We start from the raw sequence: 25,933 nt of genomic DNA, 5'->3' as shown, positions 1-25,933 counted from the left end.
TGTGTCTCTTGTTTTGAGGTGGGTCTCTTGTAGACAGCATATATAAGGGGTCTTGTTTTTGTATCCATTCAACCAGTCTTTGTCTTTTGGTTGGGGCATTCAACCCATTTACATTTAGGGTAATTATTGATAGGTGTGGTCCTGTTGCCATTTACTTTGTTGTTTTGAGCACCCTAAGACATTTTTAAGCACAGAACTTCTATTAAACAAAGTACTTTTAAGTGATTTACTTCATGGTACTTCTTAATTTAAGCTTCCTTTCTAAAGGAGAGTCATATTTCTGATTTCATATCCTTCTCAAGGAGAGGGATTATATTATTCTGTGTATTTCCCACTGAATGTTTTTGATAAGGTCAAGTGAAACACTTAAAATTTTTAAAATATATGTATTTGAAATTTTTCATTGCATATGCATGAGGTATTTTGAAGGAAATGTATGAAAGGAATGCTTTTAAAAAAGTATTTGAAAATAAATGACCTTGAGGATTTCTTTTGCTGTATTTTTGTTAGTAACACATGAATATCAATAATTCCTATTTGGAAGTGGAATGTGATGATATTAACATTTTGCATACATGGGATTGGGTTTCTTTTTCTATTTACACCTTTAACTGAAGTAAAAACAAATATAAATTTTTTCCCTAGTTTATTTTTTTGTGAAAGTACTTTCCGGGCCTCCAATTGTTAGAAGAGAAAAACCCTCGATTTACTACTTACTGAGTCTTTTAAGGGAAATATACAATTTAAAGGGGCTAACCTTTCATTCCTTCTCCTACAGTTTGGAATAGAAACAGAGCCAATTCCAGAAGATATTGAAGATCCTAAAGCCTACAGGTATGGGGATTTTTGATCAATACCTACTAGGTCTGGGCTTTTGCAAAACACATCAACATTTTAACAAAGTTGGCCAAGCTGAATGAGTTTCCAAATTATTAGATACTAGTTTTCTTTTTGCTATTTCTATATTAAAGATATGTTACTTTTTAAATTTCTATTTTCAGTATTGAGAATGCCAGAAGAAAAAGAGAACATGACAAGTTAATGAAAGAAGTAGAAGAAATCAAGGCTGGAAAGAGAGAACAGATCAAAGCTTTAAGGAATCAATTGCAGAAACTACTACAGATGAATGAAGAATTACCCAAACATATGCAGTTTAAACGGACAGTAAGCCTCAAATAAATTTGATTTTAATTTTAACATATACTGTTTCTGAATCGAGACTGCTATTTGACCAACAAGTAGGAACACTTAAAGCCATCTTTAAATTTCCCTTGCCTGGCTGGTCAGTGTTTTGGCAGCAGCTAAACTACTATAGAACTTGTCATACAAGTTGGTTTGGATGTAGATGAGTCTCTTTGTACAAAGTTTACTTTTGGATTTAGCTAATTCACGTGCTTTTGGTAATAAGATAAATATAAATTTGAATCTGGTTATCAATCCTTATCATACCTAACCAAGTTATCTGTTGGATAGGCACATACTATATAATTTGATTCTCTCTGATTTCTTTTGTATAATTCACCAGCTCTGTTGAAAAGATAAAAGTTGGTTCATCCACAAAGTTACTAAAAAATAACAGTATATTTGTAGCTATGGGGACAGTCACCAAATTAAGCTGATTTTTTATTAAATTTTTCTCTTGTGCTTTATTGACAACCCCTTCTGAGCCACCAGGGAAGCCCAAAAAAGCTTCTCGGTGTGACCCAAATGGGACAACCACTTCTACCTGTTAGTAATTATTTTTCCCCATTTTTGTTATCTTAAATGCAATTACTATCAAGAGCCTAATAAAATAAAAGCTCAGAATTTATTTTCTTGACTATACCCATGGATTACCCAGTCCTATAATTCTAGAAGCACTTAGCCAATTTCATTTAAAAAAAAAATTGGTGAAATCACATTGATAAACTCATATTGGTGAAAAGACCAACTTAATGGTTAAAAGATGTTTGTTATTATATTAATAAAAGGGTTGACACTTGCAGAATATGGGTGACTTAATCCAAAATAAAGAACAACTGGGGCAAGTTCTGTGGCTGATCATTTTACATACATCATTACTAGAAGCACCAACACATCTGGAAAAAATAATTACTTGCAATTTAGTGTGAATGAGGGCCCTGTTATTTTTCCAGTATTGAAATAAAGAAACATGAGGTCCCTAAGTATCCTCATGGGGAAAATGGCCCCTTTGGTGAAGAATATTCAAGCCAGACTTGGTTTTATCAGCAAGTCCCCAAAGACATTACAGCCTTTCCTAGGTGGGGTCACAAGGGAGGGGAGGTTCAGCTGATGAACATGTGCCATGAACTTCTACCCTGTGCACAGCTAGTTGTGTAATAGTAGTTGCTTTGGGGTAGAGAGAGTTCTTTTTTTTTTTTTTAAACTTGGTACACTCTGCAAATGTTCTGTTGACATTCATTGCTTTTTATTATGGGACAAATCTTTCAATATGTAACTCTGTTTCATCATTGTTAATTATTTCTAAGAACTTTTCTCCATATTTTGTGACAGTAAAATCAGTCTGTGGTGTCTAGAATGAGAGAGTGATATTTAGGAGAGAGTTATGATGTTGGAATGGAGGAGTTATGCATGGAATGGAGGACAAACCTTAAATATCTATATTTATGTATGAAATAGGATTGCTAAAGTCCATTGATAAAAGTACCCATTTTGGTGAACAAGTCTACTTATCTGCAGGATTTTGATCTAGATTCCAAAATTCGTGCTGAGATTGGAAAGAAAACAGCTAACAAAATTCAACGAGTGGAAAAGGAATTGGCTTGGGAAAAGGAGAAACACCAGCTTGGCCTAAAGAAGCTACAGAATAGGTAGGATCCATATTTCCTGCAAGTCAAGGTGTTTATGAACAGATATTTGAATAAAGTAGTTTCCAGTGGTTTTATGGAAGTGGTCAGATAGTCGGTCTCCTACAGTACCTACTAATTCCTAAAACTCAAGTAATCCTCTCGTCACTGCTGCTGTCTCCCTGAGTTCATTCCTTTCTCATTTAAATCTGCAAAATTTTTACAAACCAAATTATGTCATATGTATTTGTTTTCAGTTTGTGACAAATTATTTATCTTATATTTAATTAACACAGTATGTATGTGTGCATGCTCAGTCGAGTCCAACTCTTTGCAACCCCATGGACTATACTCCGCTGGCCCAGGCAAGTATACTGGAAGGGGTTGCTATTCCCTTCTGCAGGGGATCTTCCCAACCTAGGGATCAAACTCACGTCTCCTATACTGAAGACAGATTCTTTACCACTAAATCCACCCAGGAAGCATCAAAAACAAAGTAGAGGCAAAGGACTTGTAGTGAAAGATGACGACTTCCTATCTGATTCCTCTCATGCATTAATGTGACTTCCCAGAGACTGCTTTTACTTTCTGCCTTTTTTAGATATAATTTACATACATAAATGCATAAATCTCAATACATTTTTGTAGATATATAAACACAAATATCCACTACCTAGATTAAGAACATTTGTAGCACCCCAGAAAGTTCCCTTGTGTCCTCCTCCCACTATTTACTCTCCAAAGATGAATGTTTATCACCATAGATTAGTCGTGTCTGTGAACTTTCATATATATGGAAAGCTTCAGTATGAACTCTCTTGTATCTGGCTTTTTTTATGCAGTATCATGCCTAAGATTATCCATGTTGATGCAGGTAGCAGTTTTCATTACTTTGTGGTATTCTATTCAATGGTTATACCACAGTTTATTCATCCATTTAACTACTGATGGATATTTGAGTTGCTTCTATTTTTGGCTACAGTGAATAATGCTGCTATGAACATTCTTGTGTATATGCCTTTTGGTTGACATAAGCACTTTTTTTCCCCCTAGACTTATTTATTTGTGGCTGTGCTGGATCTTTGTTACTGTGTGCAGGCTTTCTCCAGCTGCAGTGAGCAGGCTTCCCTGGTGGCTCAGTGGTAAAGAATCTGCCTGCCAATGCAGGGGACACAGGTTCAATTGCTGATCTGGGAAGATCCCACATGCTGGAGACAACTAAGCCCTATGCCACTGTTACTGAATCAGCACTCTGGAGTCTGTGACTCGCAACTACTGTACTTACATGCCACAGCTACTGAAGCCTCCATGCCTAGACCCATGCTGAGCACTTATTTCAGTTTGCTTGCTGATATAACATTCCAAACCTTCTGTCTTTATATGGAATTCTCTCTGTCTCTTCAGATAAATTCCCTCTGTGCTCATCCAAGTTCCCTCTTTTTATAAGGATACCAGTCATGTTGGATGAGGATCCACCCTAATGATCTCATTTTAACTTGATTACCTCTGTCAAGACTTTATTCAGATAAGGTCGTATTATCTGAGCCACCTGGGATGGTTAGGACTTCAACATATTCTTTTTAGGTGACACAATTCAACCTGTAACACTCATGCTTGCCATCACTGGGCAGTGTCAGATCTCTACATTTCAGTTATTCTGTAGTAGTGTGTCAATGTGATTTAAATTGACATTTCCTGGATGAGTGACAATTTTCACTCCCTTTTCCTATACTTATTGGTTATTTGTATATCCTCTTTCATTAGATGTTTGTTCAAGTCTTTTGCTCATTTAAAACTTGGGTTGTGGTAGTCATATTCTAGATGAGACTTTTGTCATATACATGACACATGTATATAGTGACATATCCGTGCATGCATGCATGCATGTAAAATATCTTGCTCTACTCTGTAGCTTGTCTTTTCATCTTCATTATAGTGTCTTTTTGAACAGAAGTTTTTAATTTTGACAAAGTTCTGTTTACTGGTGTTTTTCTTTTCAGTTTATCAACAGTTTCACTAACTTAAAAAATAAATTTATTTGGCTGTGCCATGTCTTACTTGCAGCATGTAGGATCTAGTTCTCTGGCCAGAGTTCAAACCTGAGCCCCCTGCATTGGGAGTGTGGAGTCTTAGCCACTGGGCTACCAGAAAAGTCCCTATATTTTCCCTAACTTTTTATGGTTAGTGCTTTTACGGTAGTTAAAGATTCTTAGCCTATTTCCAGTTCATGAAATAATCCTCCATTTTCTTCTAGAAGCTCTACTGTTTTGCTGTTTTCTGTCTTGGATAATTTTTGTGGGTGCTGTAAGAGAGATCAAGTGTCTTTTGTCTCTATAGTGATATCTGGTTGACCTACTTTCATTTGCTGATAGGTACATTCTTTCCTCACTAGATTGTAGTGATGCTTGTTTCAAAAGTCAGGTAACCATTATGTTGAATCTATAAATCAACTTAGATGCAACAGACATTTAAAGGAATGATTACATAAATAAATTAAATTAAATCCTAAAGTTAAAAGATGAGGAAATGTGAACTGCTGCCAAAAAATAGCAACAATGAAATTGATGAAGAAATTTTTAAAGATAAATCTCTGTAGGCTATAAGAGGAAGGTGAACCAGAAAGTAGTATGAACTCCTGAGCTTAATATTTTTATAGAGAAAATAGAGTAATATATGATATACATTTATCATCTCCCCATCTATTATCTATATGAAATATGGAGAAACTGTGTGAAATATGAAGAAAAATGGAGAAATATGGAGAAAAATTGGAGGAGGAAATGGCAACCCACTCCAATATTCTTGCCTGGAGAATCCCATGGATGGAGGAACCTGGTAGGCTACAGTCCACGGGGTCACAAAGAGTCAGACACGACTGAGCGACTTCACTTCACTTTATATGAAATATGTATTATTTTGTATATATACTATATGAGATAATAGGAAAATGAATTGCACTTCCTCAGAGTTTAATATGATCCACTTACCATAAACTGCAGCCTATTTGAAAATTTTGACTCTTCTACATACTGGCAAAACCATGGTATGCTGTTAATAATGAGATGTTTAGTATTTTCATTAGAAAATTCTACTTTAAGTGCTATTCAACTTCCACTACATCCTTGTTGGTATATACATGGCTGAATTTTGGACTCAACATGATATAATGGTATTGTTTATCAGCATAGGACATTGTGATCTTATTTTATTGTGTAATAATTGTGTAGCATGATTGAAATGGTGACAAGTCCTTATTTTCCCCCAGATTTCGTGATTCATTGGAAAGTGATACTATTGTAGTTCATGCCATTCAGAGTGATCACAAGATATCCTCCTATAGACTCATGAAGCCCTCTAAATACTCCAAAACCAAACGGGCAAGTCAATCGGAGAGAAGACCAAGCAAATTTGAGAGGTTTGAAAAAGAAGGAACTGGAAGAAAGGATAGTCAGAGAGATACAGGTAACCTAAATGACAAGAAGGCTTTTGAGTCCATATTTATCAAAATTTCAAAATTGAATTCTCTTTTTGTGAGCAGAACCTTTGATTCCCGGTCATGTGCCTAAGGGTGGATAAGAGCACCAAGTACTACTGATCTCTTGCTTCCCTTGTCCAACTGTTCTTAAATCTGGGATGTTCTTAAATCTAGGATGCTAGTTTTCCTAGGAACTGTTTGTTCCCAGACTCGTGGGCCCCACCCCAGAGTGTAGGGCTAGAACACAACTCACACTCTTTTCCAAGGACATGTATTAAACAGAATGATGCGCTGAGAATACAGGTGTGAAAATGAATCTCTAATCCCTGCCTCCTGTGACTGCCCACAGGGTGACTGGGGTGAGAAGGAGCAAGACAGGAATTCTGGGAACAGATGTGGAGAGCCTAGTCAAGGGTAAAGGGCACTGCAGCCTGGCCAGATGTAGGCTAGAGCATATGATTCAGTACTGACATTATTACTGTTTCACTCTCTTCATTGAGAAACCTTTAATGGCTTCTTTCTGCTTCTAGGATAACTTCTGAACCCCTTATCACATATTGAATCCTTCTGCAACATATCTCTATTTTATCCCCAATAAAATACTGCTTGACTGGCACAATTAGCTTATCGTCCTGCTTGCTGCTTTCTAATTATGTCTGAAACATCCACATGCAGGTTCCTAATGAAGTGACCAATTCACTCCTCTCCTTTCTGAATTCTACCATTTTGGGGGGATCTAGATCAAATTATACTTTTAATTTTTATTGAAGTATAGTAGATTTACAGTGTTGTGTTAGTTTCAGGTATACAGCAAAGTGATTGTTTACACACACACACACACACATACACACACACATTCATTAATCAGATTCTTTTCCTTTGTAGGTTATTACAAAGGTTACGGATAGTACCCTGTGCTATGCAGTGGGTTTTTGTTGGTTATCTATTTTATATATATGAAATATGCTTTAATTATCAAATCTTTCTGTGACCACCCAGGACATGTTTAACTTATTTTTCCACAGTACCATATAATTGAAATATGAAATAAAATGGTAACCATCCATATTATTTAACATTTTTCATGTATATCTAAAGTATATCTCTATATAGCTTGGACAAAAATTGAATAATTCCTCTAGTAGGTACTTATAATTGATAAAACCAATAGTTTTATTTTAATTAATTATTACCGAAGTATAATTGACCTTCAAAACTGTGTTAGTTCCAGGTTACAGTATAGTGATTCCATATTTCTATACATCATAAAATGATTACCTGATAGGTCTAGTTATTATCTGTTACCATACAAAGTTATTACTACACTATTGACTGTTTCCTGTGGTGTCCATTTCATCCCCCTGGCTCATTTATTTTGTAAGTGGAAGTTTGTACCTCTTAATCTCCCTCACTTATTTCATCCTCTGACCCCTTCCTCTCTGGCAACCAGCTATTTGTTTTCTGTATTATGAGTCTATTTCTGTTTTGTTATGTTTATTCATTTGTTTTGATTTTTCAGGTTCCACATATAAGAGAAATCATACAGTATTTGTTTTTCTCGTCTTATTTCAGTCAGCATAATACTCTTTAGGTCATCCACTTTGTCACAAATGGAAATATTTTATTCTTTTTTTATGACTGAGTAATGTTCTGTTGTGTGTGTGTATACCTCATATTCTTTATCCATTCACCTATCAATGAACACTTAGTTTGCTTCTATATCTTGGCTGTTGTAAATAATACTACAATGAGCATAGGGGTGCATATATCTTTTTGTGTTAGTGGCACTTTTTCCCTTGGAAAAATACCCAAAAGTGGAATCCTGTATCATCATATGGTAGTTCTATTTTTAATTCTTGAGGAATCTCCTGCACCAACTTACATTCCTACCAACAGTACACAAGTATTCCTTTTTCTCTATTTCCTCACCAACATTTGTTATTTGTCATCTTTTTGATAATAGCCATTCTGACAGGTGTAAGGTGATATCTCATTGTGTTTTTTATTTGCATTTCCCTGATGACTGTGCTTCCCTGGTGGCTTAGGCAGTAAAGAATCTGCCTGCAATGCAGGAGACCCGGGTTAATACCTGGGTTGAGAAGATCTTCTGGAGGAGGAAATGGCAACCCACTCCAGTATTATTGCCTGGAAAATCCCATGGACAGAGAAGCCTGACAGGCTTCTATAGTCCTACCTATAGTCCGTGGGCTTGCAAAGAGGTGGACAAAACTGAATGACTAACACCCTCCCTGATGACTAATAATGTTGAGCATCTTTTCACATGTCTGTGATAAAGCCATTAATTTTAAGTTCTAGATTTGTGTGTTTCTGACCAGTTTTAAATTGGCTGCAGACCACTACAGTTGGTAGATATCACCTCAAATTACACATCAAATAGGACTCACTTGCTTTTCTCTTCCCCCATCATCATGTTACAGAACTCTTTCCCAGCTTCCCAATATCTGCCAGTAGACTGTTATTCATGATCATGTTCTTTACTTGTTTAATATATGTCTTATGTCACCAGTTTTTTTAAAAATAAATTTCTAAGAAGTAAAAATTGTGATTTAGATCTCTTTATTTTGGTGTTCTAAAGTACTTTTTTGGTGGGGTTTAATTCATAGTAATATATACCATAACTATGGATTCAATATATTCTTGGATTTTTAAAAATGTGGCAGATTGAAAATAATATTTGAGTTTTGTCTTGATATTCCAAAAAGATTGAAAAAAATTGTTGGCTGTCTGTATAGGTGGAAGTATTAGTGTGCCAGAAGAATCAGTCATAGAGAAAGGGAAGAAATTTCGGCCTAAAACCCTAAGTGAGATTATGGTGGAAAATCAAATTGAGAAAACAAGGAAACTTATATTAAAAGCTGAAAGGGCCCAAATGAAGATTCAGCAACGAAAAAAAGAATGGGAGGAACTGTAAGTTTTTTTTTAATCTGAAATTGCACCACAGACTCAGAATTATGCTTTTGCTTTATGATTGAATTTGATTCTATACCTAAAATAAAATAGAAAACTTAGAGGTTATTTTTATGTTTATGGCTGTGTTTTCGGTTTTTCTGATAGGTACAAGAGTAAACCTGATGATGACTATGAAGATCCCAAAGATGTTCAGGCAATCAAAGAGGCCCAGTTATTTATGGGAGACTTTAATTTGAAGACAGCCTCAGACTACAAGATACCTGAACACATGAGAATAAATGCTGCCAAGAAGGAGGAGGAACTGGGATACCTAGACTCTATGGTACTTACCCATAGTTTTCATGACAATGAGACATTCCTTGTTGTTGTTTTTTTAATTCTGCTAAGACCACCCATTTTGTTATCTGATCCATAAAGATATATAATCATAGAAGTTTAGAATTGGAGAAGGCCTTCATCATTTTCCTAGAGTAATGCCCATTTTTACATATGAGGAAATTGAGTCCCAAAGATAAGAGATTTATCCATGATTATTAACATTGCAGAACCAGTGTTCAAATTAGTTCTTTGGTTCAATACCAGTTTCATGGGTGAAAGCCTTATATTTTATGGACTTCGAACCTCTGAAATTCAAACACATCCTTGGATATTGTTTTTGGCTGCTGTGGACTACCAGAAACTTAGGGAAAGAGGCTACTGTGTTTAGCCTTTGTTTGAAGGACTTCCAGACTTTTGTAGATGTAGACTTTTTTAGACTCAATACTAAACAACTAATATATTCCATTTTGATTCTCTCTGAATTCTTTCAAACTGTTTCTGGTCATCCTGATCTCTCATACCTATTTTCGTACTAAAGTTTCCTCTCCCCACCATAGTAATTACTTACTTTGAATTGACAAGTGACTTTTCACATTCAGAGGCTCAAAAGGCATCTGAGCTAATATTTTGAGGAGACTTTTGTATATGGTCACTTAGTATGACTCTGCACATTGCCCATTTCGAGGCATCACATTGCAAAGAGTGCCAAGTCATACCACAGGTATAGTACATTTGAATATTTTATAATTTTCTAAAAAATGGAAGTAAAGTATCTTGAGGAAGGAGTGTCTTTCAATTTCACCGAAGATGCTGTACTTGCCAGCATCAAAGATTCCAGTATGGCAATTCATAGCCACAGGTAAATCTTCATAAATTTTTCTGATCAGATGGACATTTTGAATGTTTTATTAGTGACTGGATTGTTTTTCTAGCTGTTTGTCTAAGGAAATTTCTGTTTCAACTACCATGTGTCATCCTTTCTCATAGAGAAATGTTTTTTTCAATCACAATTTGCCAGTCAGCCAACCTGAAATTTCATGGTCCAGCTAGAGGTGATGGACAGGTGTGATGTCTTGAGCTGAACTACACTATATTGAAATCTATTTTATTAAAGTAATAGCATTAAATAATGTAGAACACACTAGTCCACAGGTCAGAAGGTCAGAGTTCTGTTCCACTTAATCTCTGCCACTTAATAGTTATATAAACTTGGCTAGTCATGTAAATCTCCCAAAGCCTCAGTTTTATTGTCTATTAAAAACAAATAGTATTTCTATCAATTAACAACAGTAAGGCAAGACATGTCTAGTCTTCTTTAGAGAGTTAATAAGCAGTCATTCTTTTTTTAAAAAATTAATTTATTTTTTATTGAAGGATGATTGCTTTATGAGCAGTCATTCTTATCATGGTTAAATTCAAAGTCATTGAAAAGTATCAAGCATTTTATTTATTAAAAAAATTAAAAAAAATTTTTTTTGTGGCACCAGACATATGCCATGCCATGCCATTCCATGCCATAGACATGGCATTTTGGATATTAATTCTCCAACCAGGAATCTAACCCACACCCCCTGCCTTGGAAGCACAGAGTCTTAACCACTGGACCACAAGGAAGTCCCTCCTCAAACATGTTAGAAATAGTATATTATACATCCCCCTCCCTGTGGCTAGTATTTAGTGTGTGAGATACTTGGAAAACTTGAAAAAGAAGCTTGGTATGTAAATAGGGCTCCTCAAAGACATAGGCCTTACAGGCATCAGGCTGGTTTGGGTTTGCTCTTCTCGACTTAATTTTCAATCCTCAGGTACTTCAGATGTGGCCCCAACTCACCCAAGGGCTGGATTTTGACTTTAAATCTTAATGCTTTAAAGGTTTATTCTTAACTATGTAAAACATGTCCTCTATTTTGTTGCAGTAGCTTGTAAAAACACTGTAAGTTTTATAAGACTACTCAAAGAAGTGCCTTTTGATCTTTAATTTTCATTAATCTGTATATTTATGCAAAGTTACTCTTAATAGCTCTTGGGCCATCTAATTGCCCAACTGCACACAGGAGTAGGGTTGCATGTGATTATAGGCTCTGGTAAACACATTTAAGAAAGAGACTGGGGAGAGGACTGGCAGTGAGGAAGCACCTGTGGCACCAGGGAGTAGAAGCAGGGGTGTAGCTTGGCTTAGATATATGAAGAAGGAATCAAGGAAGAATCCAGGAATCTCTTGGTGTCATGTGATACTGAAATTCAGAATCATGACCTTGCCTGCACAAGGAGTTACAGATATTACGTGGCCAAGATACAGAATTAAAACAGGTTAAACTGTAGTTTGATACTAGTTGGATACCCCTGAGTCTAAGCCCATGGGATTTGAGTTTCCATCAGAGAAGGATGGTTACTTGTGTGTTCCTAACCAAAGGATGACCTTCCCCCTCCTGGGATCTGGCTGAGTACAGGGCTCACGAAGGACTTCTGTGAGTAGTGGGAGGTTGACAGGGGAACTCAGCCTGATAAGCCAGTTGGGGGACACCAGAGGTCATATCCAGACTGTCTCCCCCTTATGGAGAGATGAAATAGGGAAAAGCCTAACCATCAGAGAAAATAACTTGGTAGTGAACAGGAATGATCAGAAAGATTTTTTTTCTTGAATTCTGCTAGGCATACCAGTCAAGGGACAAAATCGAGTCATATTTCAGACTGCCCTTTGTGGTTGGGTTGTCATTTCACTTCCCTCCTATTCCTTTTCTCAGGCCTACTCAAAGAAAATGCACATGAACAAGAGCATCATCTCTCTTCGAGACCTTAAGGTGGCTGTCATCGAGGAAATACAGTGTCTGGTGCAAGAACTGAAGACCATTCAGTTGACTCTTCCCATATCCAAGCACCTGCCCATTCCCCAGGTCCCTCAGATATACCCGGAAGAAGTTCCAGAAAAGAGATTTCAGTATGATGATGAAACCCTCCTAGCTTTTAAGCAACAGCAAGTGAAAAGTCAGGATGAAAAGGCCCGCCAGGTGGAACAGACAGCATTTGCAGGCTCAGCTGGAGGCTTCCTCAGACTCTCTTCTGGAAAGGAGGGAGATTTAACAACACGTGATTCATTGTCTAGAGCATCAAAAGCATCAACATTCAGTCTGGACCTTCCAAAGTTCACAGAATTTGAAACAGCAGATCCAACTGATGTGGAGCTGGAGATTATGAAGAGGGAGGAGATCAAACACGTGTACATGCAACAGTATTTGATCAACCGGGTAAGAAATGTGACGGCTTATTTAAAGCTGAAAGACGGAAGAGCTAGATCTAGATTCTTACTTATTTTTAACTTCTCTACATTAACCTCCCCCTAAACTCTGACCAGTCCACAACTCACTGATAGCTTGGCTTCCCTCCCCATCCCTGGACTTCTGAAAATCATTCTGCTCTGCACAGAACTTTGGAGCTTATCAATTTTTTTCTTTTTGAAAAGCTATAAATCAAGGGCAAATCCATGTTAATTGGTATCTAACTAAAGTCATGCTAAAGAAGTGATGGAGCAGCTTTCGGATGATGGATGGAACATGATTTAAAACCTTCCAGTGAAAGTGAGGCACCATCTGCTTTTCACCCCTGCTCTTTCTCTAATGTATGATTTGCCCTGTTAGTGCGAGTGTTCACGGTTAACAGCTAGCCTCAGAATCATGGAATAGCAAATATTTTTATTTCTAGGAAAATCAAGACCAGGTTGGGGCCAGTTGTGTGCAGGAGGTGCTCTGAATAGCGGAGGAAAAAGTCCTTTCTTGGATGGGAAGCTCCCTCCTGCCAGTCGTACGGAGTCCCCTTGCTCAGTGTATCTTTCTGGCCACACTCTGAAGGCACCCCCTATTACCGTGCCCCCAACCTTATTCATCACCATTATGTCTACTTCTTCCAGTCCTGTTTTCTCAGTCTTCCTGTTTCTCCCCACTCACTTCCTCCTTCTGAGTTTCATCTGTGCTTTTTCCTTTGCTATTTCCTTCTGCTTGCAATGACTTCCTTTCAAAGTTGCCATCATTTAAAACTCAGCTCACTTCCAGACTCTCTCCGTAATCTTCTGCCCTCATTACATACTCTTGTTTCTTCTAAACTCCATTTGCACTTAAATCAGCACCTCATGCTTTATACTAATTTTTCCTGCTGTTTTGTATTGTTAGTTTTTTTTTTTCCTTTTTTTTTAAAAAATTTTTCACGTATTCCCCATCCTGATCCCCCCTCCCACCTCCCTCTCCACCCGATTCCTCTGGGTCTTCCCAGTGCACCAGGCCCGAGCACTTGTCTCATGCATCCAACCTGGGCTGGTGATCTGTTTCACTATAGATAATATACATGCTGTTCTTTTGAAATGTATTGTTAGTTTTGTCTTATAACTTAGATTATACAATTTTTAATTGAGGTACAGTTGATGTTATATGTTACAGATGTATAATAAAATGATTCACAGTTTTTAAAGTTATACTCCATTTGTAGTTACTCTAAAATTTGGTGCACAATAATCATTGTAGCTTATTTTACACCTAATAGTTTATACCTGTTAATGTCATACCCTTATATTGCCCCTCTCTTCTTTCCTCTCCCGACTTGTAACCACTACGTTGTTGTCTATATTTCTGTTTCCTTTTTGTTATATTCACTAGTTTGCTTTATTTTTTTTATATTCCACATATTACTGCTAACATATAATATTTATCCTTCTCTGACTTATTTCACTAATCATAATATTCCCCAGGTCCATTCATGTCATTGCAAATGGCAAAATTTCATTCTTTTATATGGCTGGGTAGTATTCCATTTCACATATGTATGTATCGCATTTTCTTTTTCTATTCATCTGTTTATGGACACTTTGGGTTGCCTCCTAAGTGTTGCTTCCTTAGGTTGCATTTTGAGAGGCCTCCCTCTCCACATTCTCAACAATATTTGTTATTTGTGTATGTGTGTATGTGTGTTTGATGATAGCCATTCTATGAGGTGTGAGGTGATTATCTCACTGTGGTTTTGATTTGCATTTTCCTAATGATTAGGAATATTGAGCATTTTTTCTTGTGCCTATTGGCCACCTGCATTTCTTTTTTGGAAAAATGTCTATTCAGGTCTTCTGCCTATTTTTAAATCATTTTTTTGATGTTAAGTTGTATGAGTTGTTTATACAAGTTGGATATTAACCCCTTATCAGTCATATCATTTGCCAATATTTTCTCCCATGCAGTAGGTTGTATTTTCATCTTTTTTTTGGTGATTTCCTTTGATATCTGAAATTAGATTTGTCTATTTTTGTTCTTGTTTGCTTTAACAGACAGAGCCAAAAAAAAAAAATTGCTATGATTTATGTCAAAGAGTGTTCTACTTATGTTTTCCTCCAAGAATTTTATGGTTTCCAGCCTTATGTTTAGGTCTTTAATCCATTTTGAGTTTATTTTTGTGTATGGTGTTATAGAATGTTCTAATTTTACTCTTTTATATATAACTGTCCCATTTTCCCAGCATCATTTATTGAAGGGACTATCTTTTCTTCACTGTATGTTCTTGTCTCCTTTGTCACTGATTAATTGACCATATGTGCCTGAGTTTATTTCTGGGCTCTCTGTTCCCTTTCATTGATTGATGTGTCTGTTTTTGTGCCAGTGTAATACTGTTTGATCATTACAACTTTGTAGTATGATCTTGAAGTCAGGGAGTATAATTCCTCCAGCTCTGTTTTTCTTTCTCAAGATTGTTTTGGGGTCTTTTGTATTTCCATACAAATTAAAAAAAAATTGTTCTGTTTCTGTGAAAAATGCCATTGGTATTTTGATAGGGATTGCATTGAATCTATAGGTTGCTTTGGATAGTATAGTAATTTTAACAATACTGATTCTTTCCATCCATAGTATATATCCATCCATAGCATAGTATATTTTTCCATCTGTTCCTGTGGTCTTCAGTTTCTTCCATCAGTTTCTTAGAATTTTCTGAGTATAGGTCTTTTACCTCCCTAGGTAGATTTATTTCTAACTATTTTGTTTGTTTTGAGGTGATGGTAAATGAGATTGCTTCCTTAATTTCTTTCTGATAATTAATTTTTAGCATATAGAAATGCAAAAGATTTCTATATATTAACTTTATACCCTGCAACTTTACTAAATTCATTGATGAGCTCCAGGAGTTGTCTGGTAGTGTCTTTAGGATTTTCTATGTATATGTCATCTGCAAACAGAAATAGTTTTGCTTCTTCTTTTTCAATTTGGATTCCTTTTATTTCTTGTATGATTGCTGTGACTAGGATTTCCAACATTATGTGGAATAAAAGAGGCAATATTGAGCATCCTTGTCTTGTTCCTGATCTTAGAGGAAATGCTTTCAGTTTTTCACCTTTGAGTATGATATTAGTTATGGATTTGTCATATTATGACTTTTATTATGTTGAACTATGTTCTCTGTCTGCCCCCTTTCTAAAAAGTTTTTATCATAAATAGATGTTAAATTTTGTCAAAAGTTTTTCTGCAGTGAGATAATCATGTGGCTTTTATTTTTCAATTTGTTAATGTGGTGCAACACACTGATTTGTGTCTATTGAATTATCCTTGCATCCTTGGAATAAATCTCATTGATCATAATGTATGATTATTTAAGGTACTGTTGGGATCAGTTTGCTAATATTTTGTTAAGGACTTTTGCATCTACGTTCATCAGTGATATTGGGCTGTAATGCTCTTTTTTGCATGATATATTTGTCTGGTTTTAGTATCAGGATAATACTGGCCTTATAGAATGAGTTTGGAAGTGTTCCTTCCTTTGCAATTTTTTGGGGTAGTTTTAGGATGGCTGTTAACTCTTCTCTAAATGTTCGGTAGAATTCACCTGTGAAGCTATCCAGTCTGATTCAACTTCATTACTGTTCTGTTCATTGGTCTGTTCATTTCTGTGGTGTCAGTTGTACTCCTTTTTCATTTCTGATTTTATTGACTTAGGCCACCTCCCGTTTTTTCTTGTTGAGTTTAAATTAAGGTTTGTCAATTTTATCTTTTCAAAGACCAGCCTTTTTATCAATCAGTTTTATTGATTTTTTTTCTTTAGTCTCCATTTCATTAGATCATACAGTTCTTGAGGGAAGGGCCACATATACTTCTGATTCCCCTGAAGTGTCTAGGACAATTTCAGACATATAGTAGATTTTCTGTAAAAAGTTTTGATTGATTTAATTTTAACTAGTTATTAATTTAACAAATATTTATTGGCCATTCTATGTGCAGAAACAGTGTAAGCTAGGTAGTAGGGATGCAACATTTCTCAAGCCAGACATGTACTCTATCTTCATAAAGCTTACAGATATGAAGTGTAGTGAGAATAAAACAAGCATAACCCTTACAACTTGGACACCCATGTGGTATAGCTGCAGAATGGTGTTGCACTAAAGACAGTATAGTCCTGTCTCCAAAGAAGCTTAAAAATAATTCAGATTTATTAAGCAAGCATTAAAAGGGGAACCCACTTAGTCTACAGTCAAACATTAAAAGTTAAATTTTTCTTTTCCTTGATTTGTTTTTGTTTCTGTTTTTCAGCTCTCTGAAATTCTCTAGCAGTTTCACTGCCCCTGACCCACAGATGTCTTCCTCTTTCTCAGCCTTAGGTTGAACCCTCACTCATTATAGGTGTTAGATAGTCAAGGCTTTGCATCATGTACAGCCTAATGAAAAACATGGAATGGTGTGTATTCTTCCTGTTGTACTAGTTTCTTTAAGAGAATCTGCCCTTAGGGCTGTCTTTTGCTTTCTTCATCTCCTTTGGGATGGGACAAGGGAGAAGCTATGTCAAAATCAAAGTAAAACAGGATTTAAGATCATTTGAAATGGCAGTGGAATAAAGTCTAGACTAGGATCTGAGTTACTTGAGTTCTTATCTATAACAAATTAGTTTTGGTCTCAAGGAAATCATTTTTAGTCTCAATTTCTTCATCTATAAATAAACTAAGTAAAGAAGATTGAATAAATTTCTTATGGTTCCACAATTATATTTATCTATTTAAAAATTTGCTGTTCCATAGCTTTGAAATTTTTCAAAATAAGGTGAGGAAAGTAAAAATTTTTTAGTGCTTACTGTGTGAAGGACAGTGTAGAGATACTGTGGGGATGGAATGGAGACAAATATAAACAATATCCATGAAGAGCTCATAGTCTCCAATTTAAACAAAGATTTAATCAAGATTTATTATAAAACTGATTTAAAGTAGGAAGGACATTCTTGATCAATGGGTTAATCAATTATGAAGAAATAGCTGAAAGGACTGCAACTTCCTCAAGAATTCCTACCACTTAATAAATTTAATTTATATTCTGAACTGATTTATGTGACTACATACATACACATGTGCCTACTCACCCACCTTTATAATTTTCCATCCAAAATAAGGGCATAATAAACAAAATGCTTTTACCCAAACAAATCAATATTGTTGGATAGTTTTAAAGATGCACTTATCTGTTTTAAGCTTCTAACATACCCTCAAATCTTTTTCCACCTCAGATCAAAGAACTGATTGTCACTTTTGATGCAGAACTCCGTCTCCTGAGACATCAGAAACTGAAGTTAGATATTCAGATGAAATTATCTGACCTGCACCATGTCACATTATTTCAAGAAATGCTTCTCCTGAAGAACTTTGAAAAACAGGAGAACATACTTCAAGAGCGTGTTAATTCATTAGACAAAGAGGAACAGGACATGCAAGTATGAATGGTCAAAAGATTGCTAACTGGCTACAGCCTTAGTTATGGAGGGGACTCAATTCTTCTTTTCTTCTTCTTAATTTCCCCCCTTGTTCTAGTCTACATCTTTTTCTTGTCTTCTCTTCATCCTCCTTTTTCCTGTTATTCCTGTTTGCTCTCTATTTTTGGTAACCTTGCTCAGGGAACAGTGAATCATAATTTTAATGAATTTGATCTGATATCTTATAAAGTAGGAGAATAAAATTTTCAAAAGTGACCCTTATGTTTTGTTTACATATGTATTTAAAATTATTTTTGTTGTTAGTAGCTATCATGTGAAGTTGAGTTTTGATTATATATTATCATTATGAATGAACATACTTGGAAAAGGAGTTGGTAAATTTCTTAAATATGATAGCTACTTTCAGAGTAATACATAATTGACTAGCACAGGAAATTTTCTTTATTATATATATTAATATGTAAATTTAAGGAGATTAATTATACCACCTATCTTTGTCATAAACAAAGAAGGAGTCTATTAGATAATGTATACACAATAGTGATGTCAGTTTGTAGATGTATCAGCTTCACTAAGAACAAATTTGTCTTTTTGTTTTAGGTATCTTGTGTTGATATGAAAGAGAGTCTTTTTTGAGAGTACATACAGAAAAATATTAGCTGACATTCACATATAAGTAAAAATTTTAAATTAATTTAGTTTTTTGAGGAAGTTAAACATCAAAAAATCTATCTTATCTGATTCTGACCTTAATTGATTTTTACAAAAGAATTATAAGTTTTAAACAAATGAATGACTCTGCAAACATCAGAAATGTAAACTTATATTAAGATTTTAAAATGTTTGTAGACTGTAACCTTACACTGTAATGTACATTATTCTCTGAACCCAGTTTATCCGGAAATATTTTATTTATCATTTGTTGATATTCTTTTTCATTTAGTGGAAAATAAATGAAACTCTTAAAGAGATGGAAGAGAAAAAGAATGAAGTAGCCAAGCTACAGGACCAAGAAAAAGCCCTCTATGCTGGTTTCCAAACAGCGCTTGGAGAAAACAATAAATTTGCTAATTTCCTTATGAAGGTACTAAAGAAGAGGATTAAGCGGGTGAAGAAAAAAGAGGTCGAAGGAGATGTCGGTTTGTATTTCTTTCTTATATATGATTCTATTTTTTCTCATTAGCATGAAATAGAGAAATAACTAAGGGATATATTACACACATTTTTTTTTTTTTCCACTACAACATAGACAATGTAGAGGCACTGTGGGGTTACAGAGGAGAGGATATAAACTTTTAGGTCTCTAACCATCAAAAGTGTGTGTGCATATGGTATGAGATAGCATAGGGTAGTTTCATTTAACAAGCACTTCTTTTCATGTTTACTTGACACCTGTGTATCTTTCATAAAATTTCTCGTCATGTCTTTTGCCCACGTTTGAATACAGTGCTTGCTTTTATACTGTTGAATTTTGAGAACTCTACATATTATATGCACTAGTCCTTTGTCAAATAATGTGGTTTGCAAATATTTTCTCCTAGTCTGTAGCTTGGTTTTTCATTCTCTGAATAGGATCATTTGCAGGGCAATAGTTTTGAATTTTGTCAGTGTTCAATTTGTCATTTTTTCCTCTCTTGGATTTTGTTTTGTTGTCAAGTCTAAGAATTCTTTGCCTAGCCCTGGGTCTCAAAGATTTTCTTTTATTTTTTTTCTAAAGATTTTATAGTTTTACATTGAAATCCATGATCCACTTGGAGTTAAGTTTTCTATAAGGTAGGAGACTTAAGTCAAGGTTTTTGTTTTCTCCTAGGAATGTCCAATTTTTCTGGTACCATTTATTGAAAAGGCTGTCTATCTTCCGTTGGATTGCCTTTATCTTTGTCAAAAATCATTTGAGCCTATTTGTGTGGACCTATTTCTGTTTTTTTTTTTTTTTTCTTTTTAATTCTGTTCTGTTGATCTATGTGTCTATCTCTTCCTCAATCCTATGGTCTTGAGTATGGTAGGTATTGAGTTCTAAAATCAGGTAGACTAATTCCTCCCACTATTATTCTTTTTAAAAATTGCATTAGCTATTCTGGTTCAGAGGAGAAACATTTAAGGCTGAGAGTGAAACAGCTGATCTGTGGCAGCCTAAATGGAATGAGACTCAGACAGACCTTGCCATAGCCATACATACCCTGGATAGGAATGCTGGTCCCCTGGAAGGCAAAGGGGCTGGGAGCTGGAGTTTGGGGAGTGTGGAGCAATCCCAGGATGAGGGCTGCTGTTGACTGTGGAGAGATGGATCCAGAGGGGTGAGGGAGGAGATTGTGATGAGAAATGCCTGTGGAGGAAAGCCGGGCAGCCACCTAAGCAAGGCGATACTGCTTAGTCATGTGTAGGGGGTGGAGCCATCACTATAGCCTCTTTCTCCCCACAGGCCAACATCAGCAGTTGAACAATAGAGAGGCTGGCCCATCAAATGCCTGAGGCACTGAACTACAGAGTAGGACCCCACCTAGGGTGCCCCTTTAAGTGCCTGATGTGCCAATCTATAGAGTTGGACCCCAGCCAGGGGGGCCCCTCTATGTGCCTGATGCTCCAAACAACAGAGAAGGACCCCAGGCAAGGGAGCCCTCTAAGCTCCTGAATGGGCAGAGCTAAGGAGAAAGACTGGCCAAAGAGACCTTCTGATCACTAGCTATAAGAGGCTCAAAAAAAGGCTCTGATAGGACCATAACTCCTGTGGCGGAGGCAGTCCATGTCCCTGCACACTTGGCGCCACCAGGGTCCCCACAAGCCAAGCAGCTGCACCACCTTCACGCTCAACTCTCACTGGGGCAGAGCTGCCACAGGCAAAAAAAAGTCCTGCATCTATGCGTACAAAGTTGCTTCGGTAGTGTCCGACTCTTTGCAACCCTGTAGACTGTGGCCTGCCAGGCCCCTCTGTCAGGAAGGGGGATTCTCCAGGCAAGAATACTGGAGTGTATTGACCAATACTGGTTGCCATACCCTACTAGAGCACTATATTTCCTGCTGCCCTGGCTGTCAACTCCCTTGAGTACCTGGTGCTACCAGAACCCCTGCAACCCAAGCAGCTGCACCACCTCCACACCTGGTCTTACGGAGGCAAACCTAAGTCCTCTAGGCCAGCCTCAGGAGCAAACCCCAGTAGATGAGCCACATGCAGAAGTGGAGATAAAACCACAGTTGAAACCAAGGGGCACTGTGGCTAAGGAAGAAGGCCCAAAATCTATCTTTCCACCAGCTGTACAAGCTGTAGGTTAAATCCACATGATAAACTAGGCAGACTATGTGTTGATGGACTATATAAAAGGTCATTGAGAGCTCCCACAAAAGAAAATGCACAAGTTCTGATAGCTGTGGACATTGGAAGCAAGAACACATAGGAGTAGGGCCAGATTAGAATCTGAGCTGCCCCCACAGCAGGTCCAGAAATCAGCACAGTGTTGGAAGGCATCCTAGGGAGGTGAAGTGGACTGTGACTCCCAGCAAGGGAAAGGACTCTAGTAGCAGTGATTCAAGAAAAACATTTATTATTCTTATGTTTTGACTTGCTCTGTAGATTCTTTTAGATTTTTTTTCCTTTATTTTCTCCCCCCGTTGTAGTTGTTGATTTTATTGGCACTATGAACTCTAATTAAACTTTTAAGCTTGTTTTTTTCCTCAGTCACATTTTTTATTGCTGTTATAAACCCCTGCCTCTACATTGGGCTTTTGCAGTTATGTGGAATTTTCGTTTTTTTCTCTTTTTTTAATTTTAATTTTTTAAGCCTATTATAGTTTTTTTCTACATTTATTTCTTTGTTTGCCTTTCCTATTGTTCTTTTCTCCTTGCAGTTAATCTTTAATGTATATAAATCTTCTTCATCTACCTCTATTTAACTTTGCATATCTATTCTTTCTTTTCTTTTCTTTCTTTCCTTTCCTCTCAACATTTTGTCAGTTTTATTTTCATTGCTTTACTCCCCAATTGGCAGCTTGCTTTAGTTTTGTTTTCCAGTTTTTGCTTTAGTTAGTTTTGTCCTGGTAGATATAATTTTTGGTTTCCTTTGTTCGCCAGGTCAATCTACTGTACTTTATTTTTGTTGGACTGTTCTGATTTTGCTTATGGGTGTATATGTGTGTGTGTATATTCACTCACATTTTTTATTGTTGCTATAAACCTCTGCCCCTACATTGGGCTTTTGCAGTACTGTGGAGTTTTCCATTTTTTTTCCCATTGTCTGTCTTCTTCCATTTTCTTTCTTTTCTCTTTTTTATAATTTAATTTTTAATTTTTTAAAAAACTTATTATATTTTTTCTACATTTATTCCTTTGTTTGTCTTTCCTACTGTTCTTTTCCTCTTGCAGTTTAATCTTTAATGTATACAAATCTTTGTCTACCTCTATTTAACTTTGCATATCTATTCTTTTTTTTTTGTTTCTTTCTTTCCTTTCCTCTCAACATATTTGTTAGTTTTGTTTTCAATGCTTTATTCCCCACTTGGCACCTTGCTTTAGTTTTGTTTTCCAGTTTGTGCTTTAGTTAGCTTTGTTCTTAACTGGTAAATATAAATTTTGATTTACTTTGTTTGCTGGACTAATCTACTGCACTTTATTTTTGTTGGACTGTTTTCACTTTGCTCATGGGTGTATATGTATATGTGTGTATTCCATTATTTTAATTATTATTTGTCTGATTTTGTAATTGCCATTTGTCTGGGGTTCATCTTTGGTTTCTCATTTTTGGATATTTGTTTTAATCTCACTTAATGCCATAACAAACCACTTGTGGAAACTTTGTTCCTGACCAAAGATCAAGCCCTGAGCCTTTGGAGTGGGAGCACTGACTCCAAACACCTAGACCACCAGAGAACTAACCCTAAGGAGTATCAAATAGTGAGAACTCACAAAGGAAACCACTTGAATACAAGACCTGCCATCACCCAATCACCAGTAGCACCCTGTGTAGGACACCTCATCTAAACAACAACAACAACAACAACAACAAAATACAAACCAAATAATCAGCAGACAGGATTACTACCTCACTCAGCCTTGACCATCAGAGGAAAAACAACCAACCAAACAAAAAATCAGCACAAACTCATCCTACATGAAGCTCATGCAAACCACTGGACCAACCTTTGAGGGCAGAAACCAAAAGGAAGAAAGAATTCAACCTTGAAACCTGGCAAAAGGAGACCTCAAACACAATAAGTTAAAAAAAAATAACAAAAAGTCATATAAATACTACACAAATGAAGGAAAAAGATAGAAACACTGAAGTCCAAATAAATGAAGAGGAAATAGGCCAACTACCTGAAAAAGAATTCAGAATAATGATAGTAAAGATGATCAAAACCTTGAAAACAAAATGGAGAAAATGCAAGAATCAATTAACAAAGACCTAAAAGAATTAAAGAATAAATATACAGAGACAAAGGACACAATTACTGAAATTAAAAACACTCTAGAAGGAATCAATAGCAGAGTATCTGAAGCAAAAGAACGAATCAGTGAGCTGGAAGATAAAATGGTGGAAATAACTTCCGAAGAGCAGAATAAAGTAAAAAGAATGAACTGAGGATAGTCTCAGAGACCTCTGGGACAATATCAAATGCACCAACATTTTGAAGTATAGGGGTCCCAGAAGAAGAAGAAAAAAAGAAAGGGTATGAAATTTTTGAAAAGACTATAATTGAAAATTTCCCCAACATGGAAAAGGAAATAGTCAATCAAGTCCAAGAGGCACAAAGAGTCCCATATAAGATAAACCCAAGGAGAAACACGCCAAGACACATACTAGTCAAACTAACAATGACTAAACACAAAGAAAGAATATTAAAAGCATCAAGGGAGAAGCAACAATTAACATACAAGGGAAACCCCATACACTTAACAGCTGATCTTTAAGCAGAAGCTCTGCAGGCCAGAAGGGAATGGCAAGATATATTTAAAGTACTGAAAGGGAAAAAACTGCAACCAAGATTACTGTACTCGACAAGGATCGTATTCAAAATTGATAGAGAAATAAAAAGCTTTTCAGACAAGCAAAAGTTAAGAGAATTCAGTACCACCAAACCAGCTTTACAACAAATGTTAAAGGGACTTATATAGTCAAGAAATACAAGAGAAGAAAATAGATCTACAAAATCAACCCCAAACATTTAAGAAAATGGCAATAGGAACATATATATCAATAATTACTTAAAATGTAAATGGATTAAATGCTCCAGCCAAAAGACACACACTGGCTGAATGGATACAAAAACAAGACCCAAATAAATGCTGTCTAAAATAAAAACCCACTTCAGAGCTCAAGACACATAGAGACTGAACGTGAGAGGATGGAAAAATATATTCCATGCAAATGGAAAGCAAAAGAAAGCTGGAGTAGCAATCCTCATATCGACAAAATAGACCTTAAAGATTACAAGAGATAAGAAAGGACACTCCATAATGGTCAAGGATCAATTCAAGAGGAAGACATAAAAATTGTAAATATCTATGCACTCAACATAGGTGCACCTCAATACTAACAGACGTAAAAGGAGAAATTGACAGTAACACAATAATAGTAGGAGACTTTAACACCCCACTCACATCAATGGACAGATCATCCAAATAGAAAATTAATAAGGAAACACAAGTCTTACATGATACATTAGCTGAAATGGATCTCATTGATATCTTCAGGACATTCCATCCAAATGCAGAAGAATAGACCTTCTTCTCAAGTGCACATGGAACATTCTCCAGGACAGATCACATCTTGGGTAAAAAATCAAACCTCAGTGAAATTTAAGAAAACTGAAATCATATCAAGCATCTTCTCTGATCACAATGCTATGAGACTAGATTTGAATTACAAGAAAAAAACTGTAAGAAACACAAACACATGGATGTTAAACAACACATGTCTAAATAACCAACATGTTACTGAAGAAATCAAAAGGGAAATGAAAAAAATTCTAGAAACAAATGACAATGATAAAATGACAGCTCAAAACCTATGGGATGCAGCAAAAGCAGTTCTAAGAGGGAAGTTTATAGCAATACAATCCTACCTCAAGAAACAAGAAAAAAATCAAATAGACAACCTAACTTTACACCTAAAACAACTGGAAGGAAGCAGAAGAAGAAGAACAACAAACCAAAAATTAGTAGATGGAAAGAAATCATAAAGATCCAAGCAGAAATAAATGAAAAACAAATGAAAGAGACAATTGTAAAGATTAATAAAACTAAAAGCTGGTTCTTTGAGAAGATCAACAAAATGGACAAGCCTTTACTCAGACTCATCAAGAAAAAAAGAGAAGAATCAAGTCAATAAAATTAGAAACGAAAAAGGAGAGGTTACAACAGACAATGCAGAAATATAAAGGATTATGAGAGACTATTATGAACAACTGTATGGCAATAAAATGGGTAACCTGGAAGAAATGGACAGATTCTTAGAAAACTTCAGTCTTCTAAAACTGAACCAGGAAGAAATAGAAATTATGAACAACCCAATTGCAAGCACTAAAACTGAAGCTGTGATCAAAAATCTCCCCCAAAACAAAAGCCCAGGACCAGATAACTTCACAGGGAAATTCCATCAAACATTTATAGAAGAGGTAATGCCTATCCTTCTAAAACTCTTTCAAAAAATTGCAGAGGAAGGAACACTTCCAAACTCATTCTACAAGGCCACCATCA

The 25,933-nt window shown here is 36.0% G+C and overlaps 1 protein-coding gene across 1 annotated transcript in view; it reads left to right on the top strand.

Annotated features, from left to right (window-relative positions):
- The window catches only part of CFAP44 (cilia and flagella associated protein 44), a 145,739-nt gene that overhangs the window by 89,345 nt on the left and 30,461 nt on the right, over nucleotides 1-25,933 (top strand). The window contains exons 24-28 of the mRNA XM_043474858.1: nucleotides 9,036-9,210; nucleotides 9,358-9,535; nucleotides 12,276-12,776; nucleotides 18,040-18,243; nucleotides 19,187-19,382. Of these exons, the coding sequence (XP_043330793.1) occupies nucleotides 9,036-9,210; nucleotides 9,358-9,535; nucleotides 12,276-12,776; nucleotides 18,040-18,243; nucleotides 19,187-19,382 (1,254 nt within the window). The remainder of the gene's footprint in view (nucleotides 1-9,035; nucleotides 9,211-9,357; nucleotides 9,536-12,275; nucleotides 12,777-18,039; nucleotides 18,244-19,186; nucleotides 19,383-25,933) is intronic.

This window comes from Cervus canadensis, chromosome 7 (genome assembly GCF_019320065.1).
Source record: "Cervus canadensis isolate Bull #8, Minnesota chromosome 7, ASM1932006v1, whole genome shotgun sequence".
Classification (NCBI taxonomy): Eukaryota; Metazoa; Chordata; class Mammalia; order Artiodactyla; family Cervidae; genus Cervus; species Cervus canadensis.
Note: the sequence above shows the minus strand (reverse complement) of the source record. Positions and strands in the feature narration are given on the sequence as shown.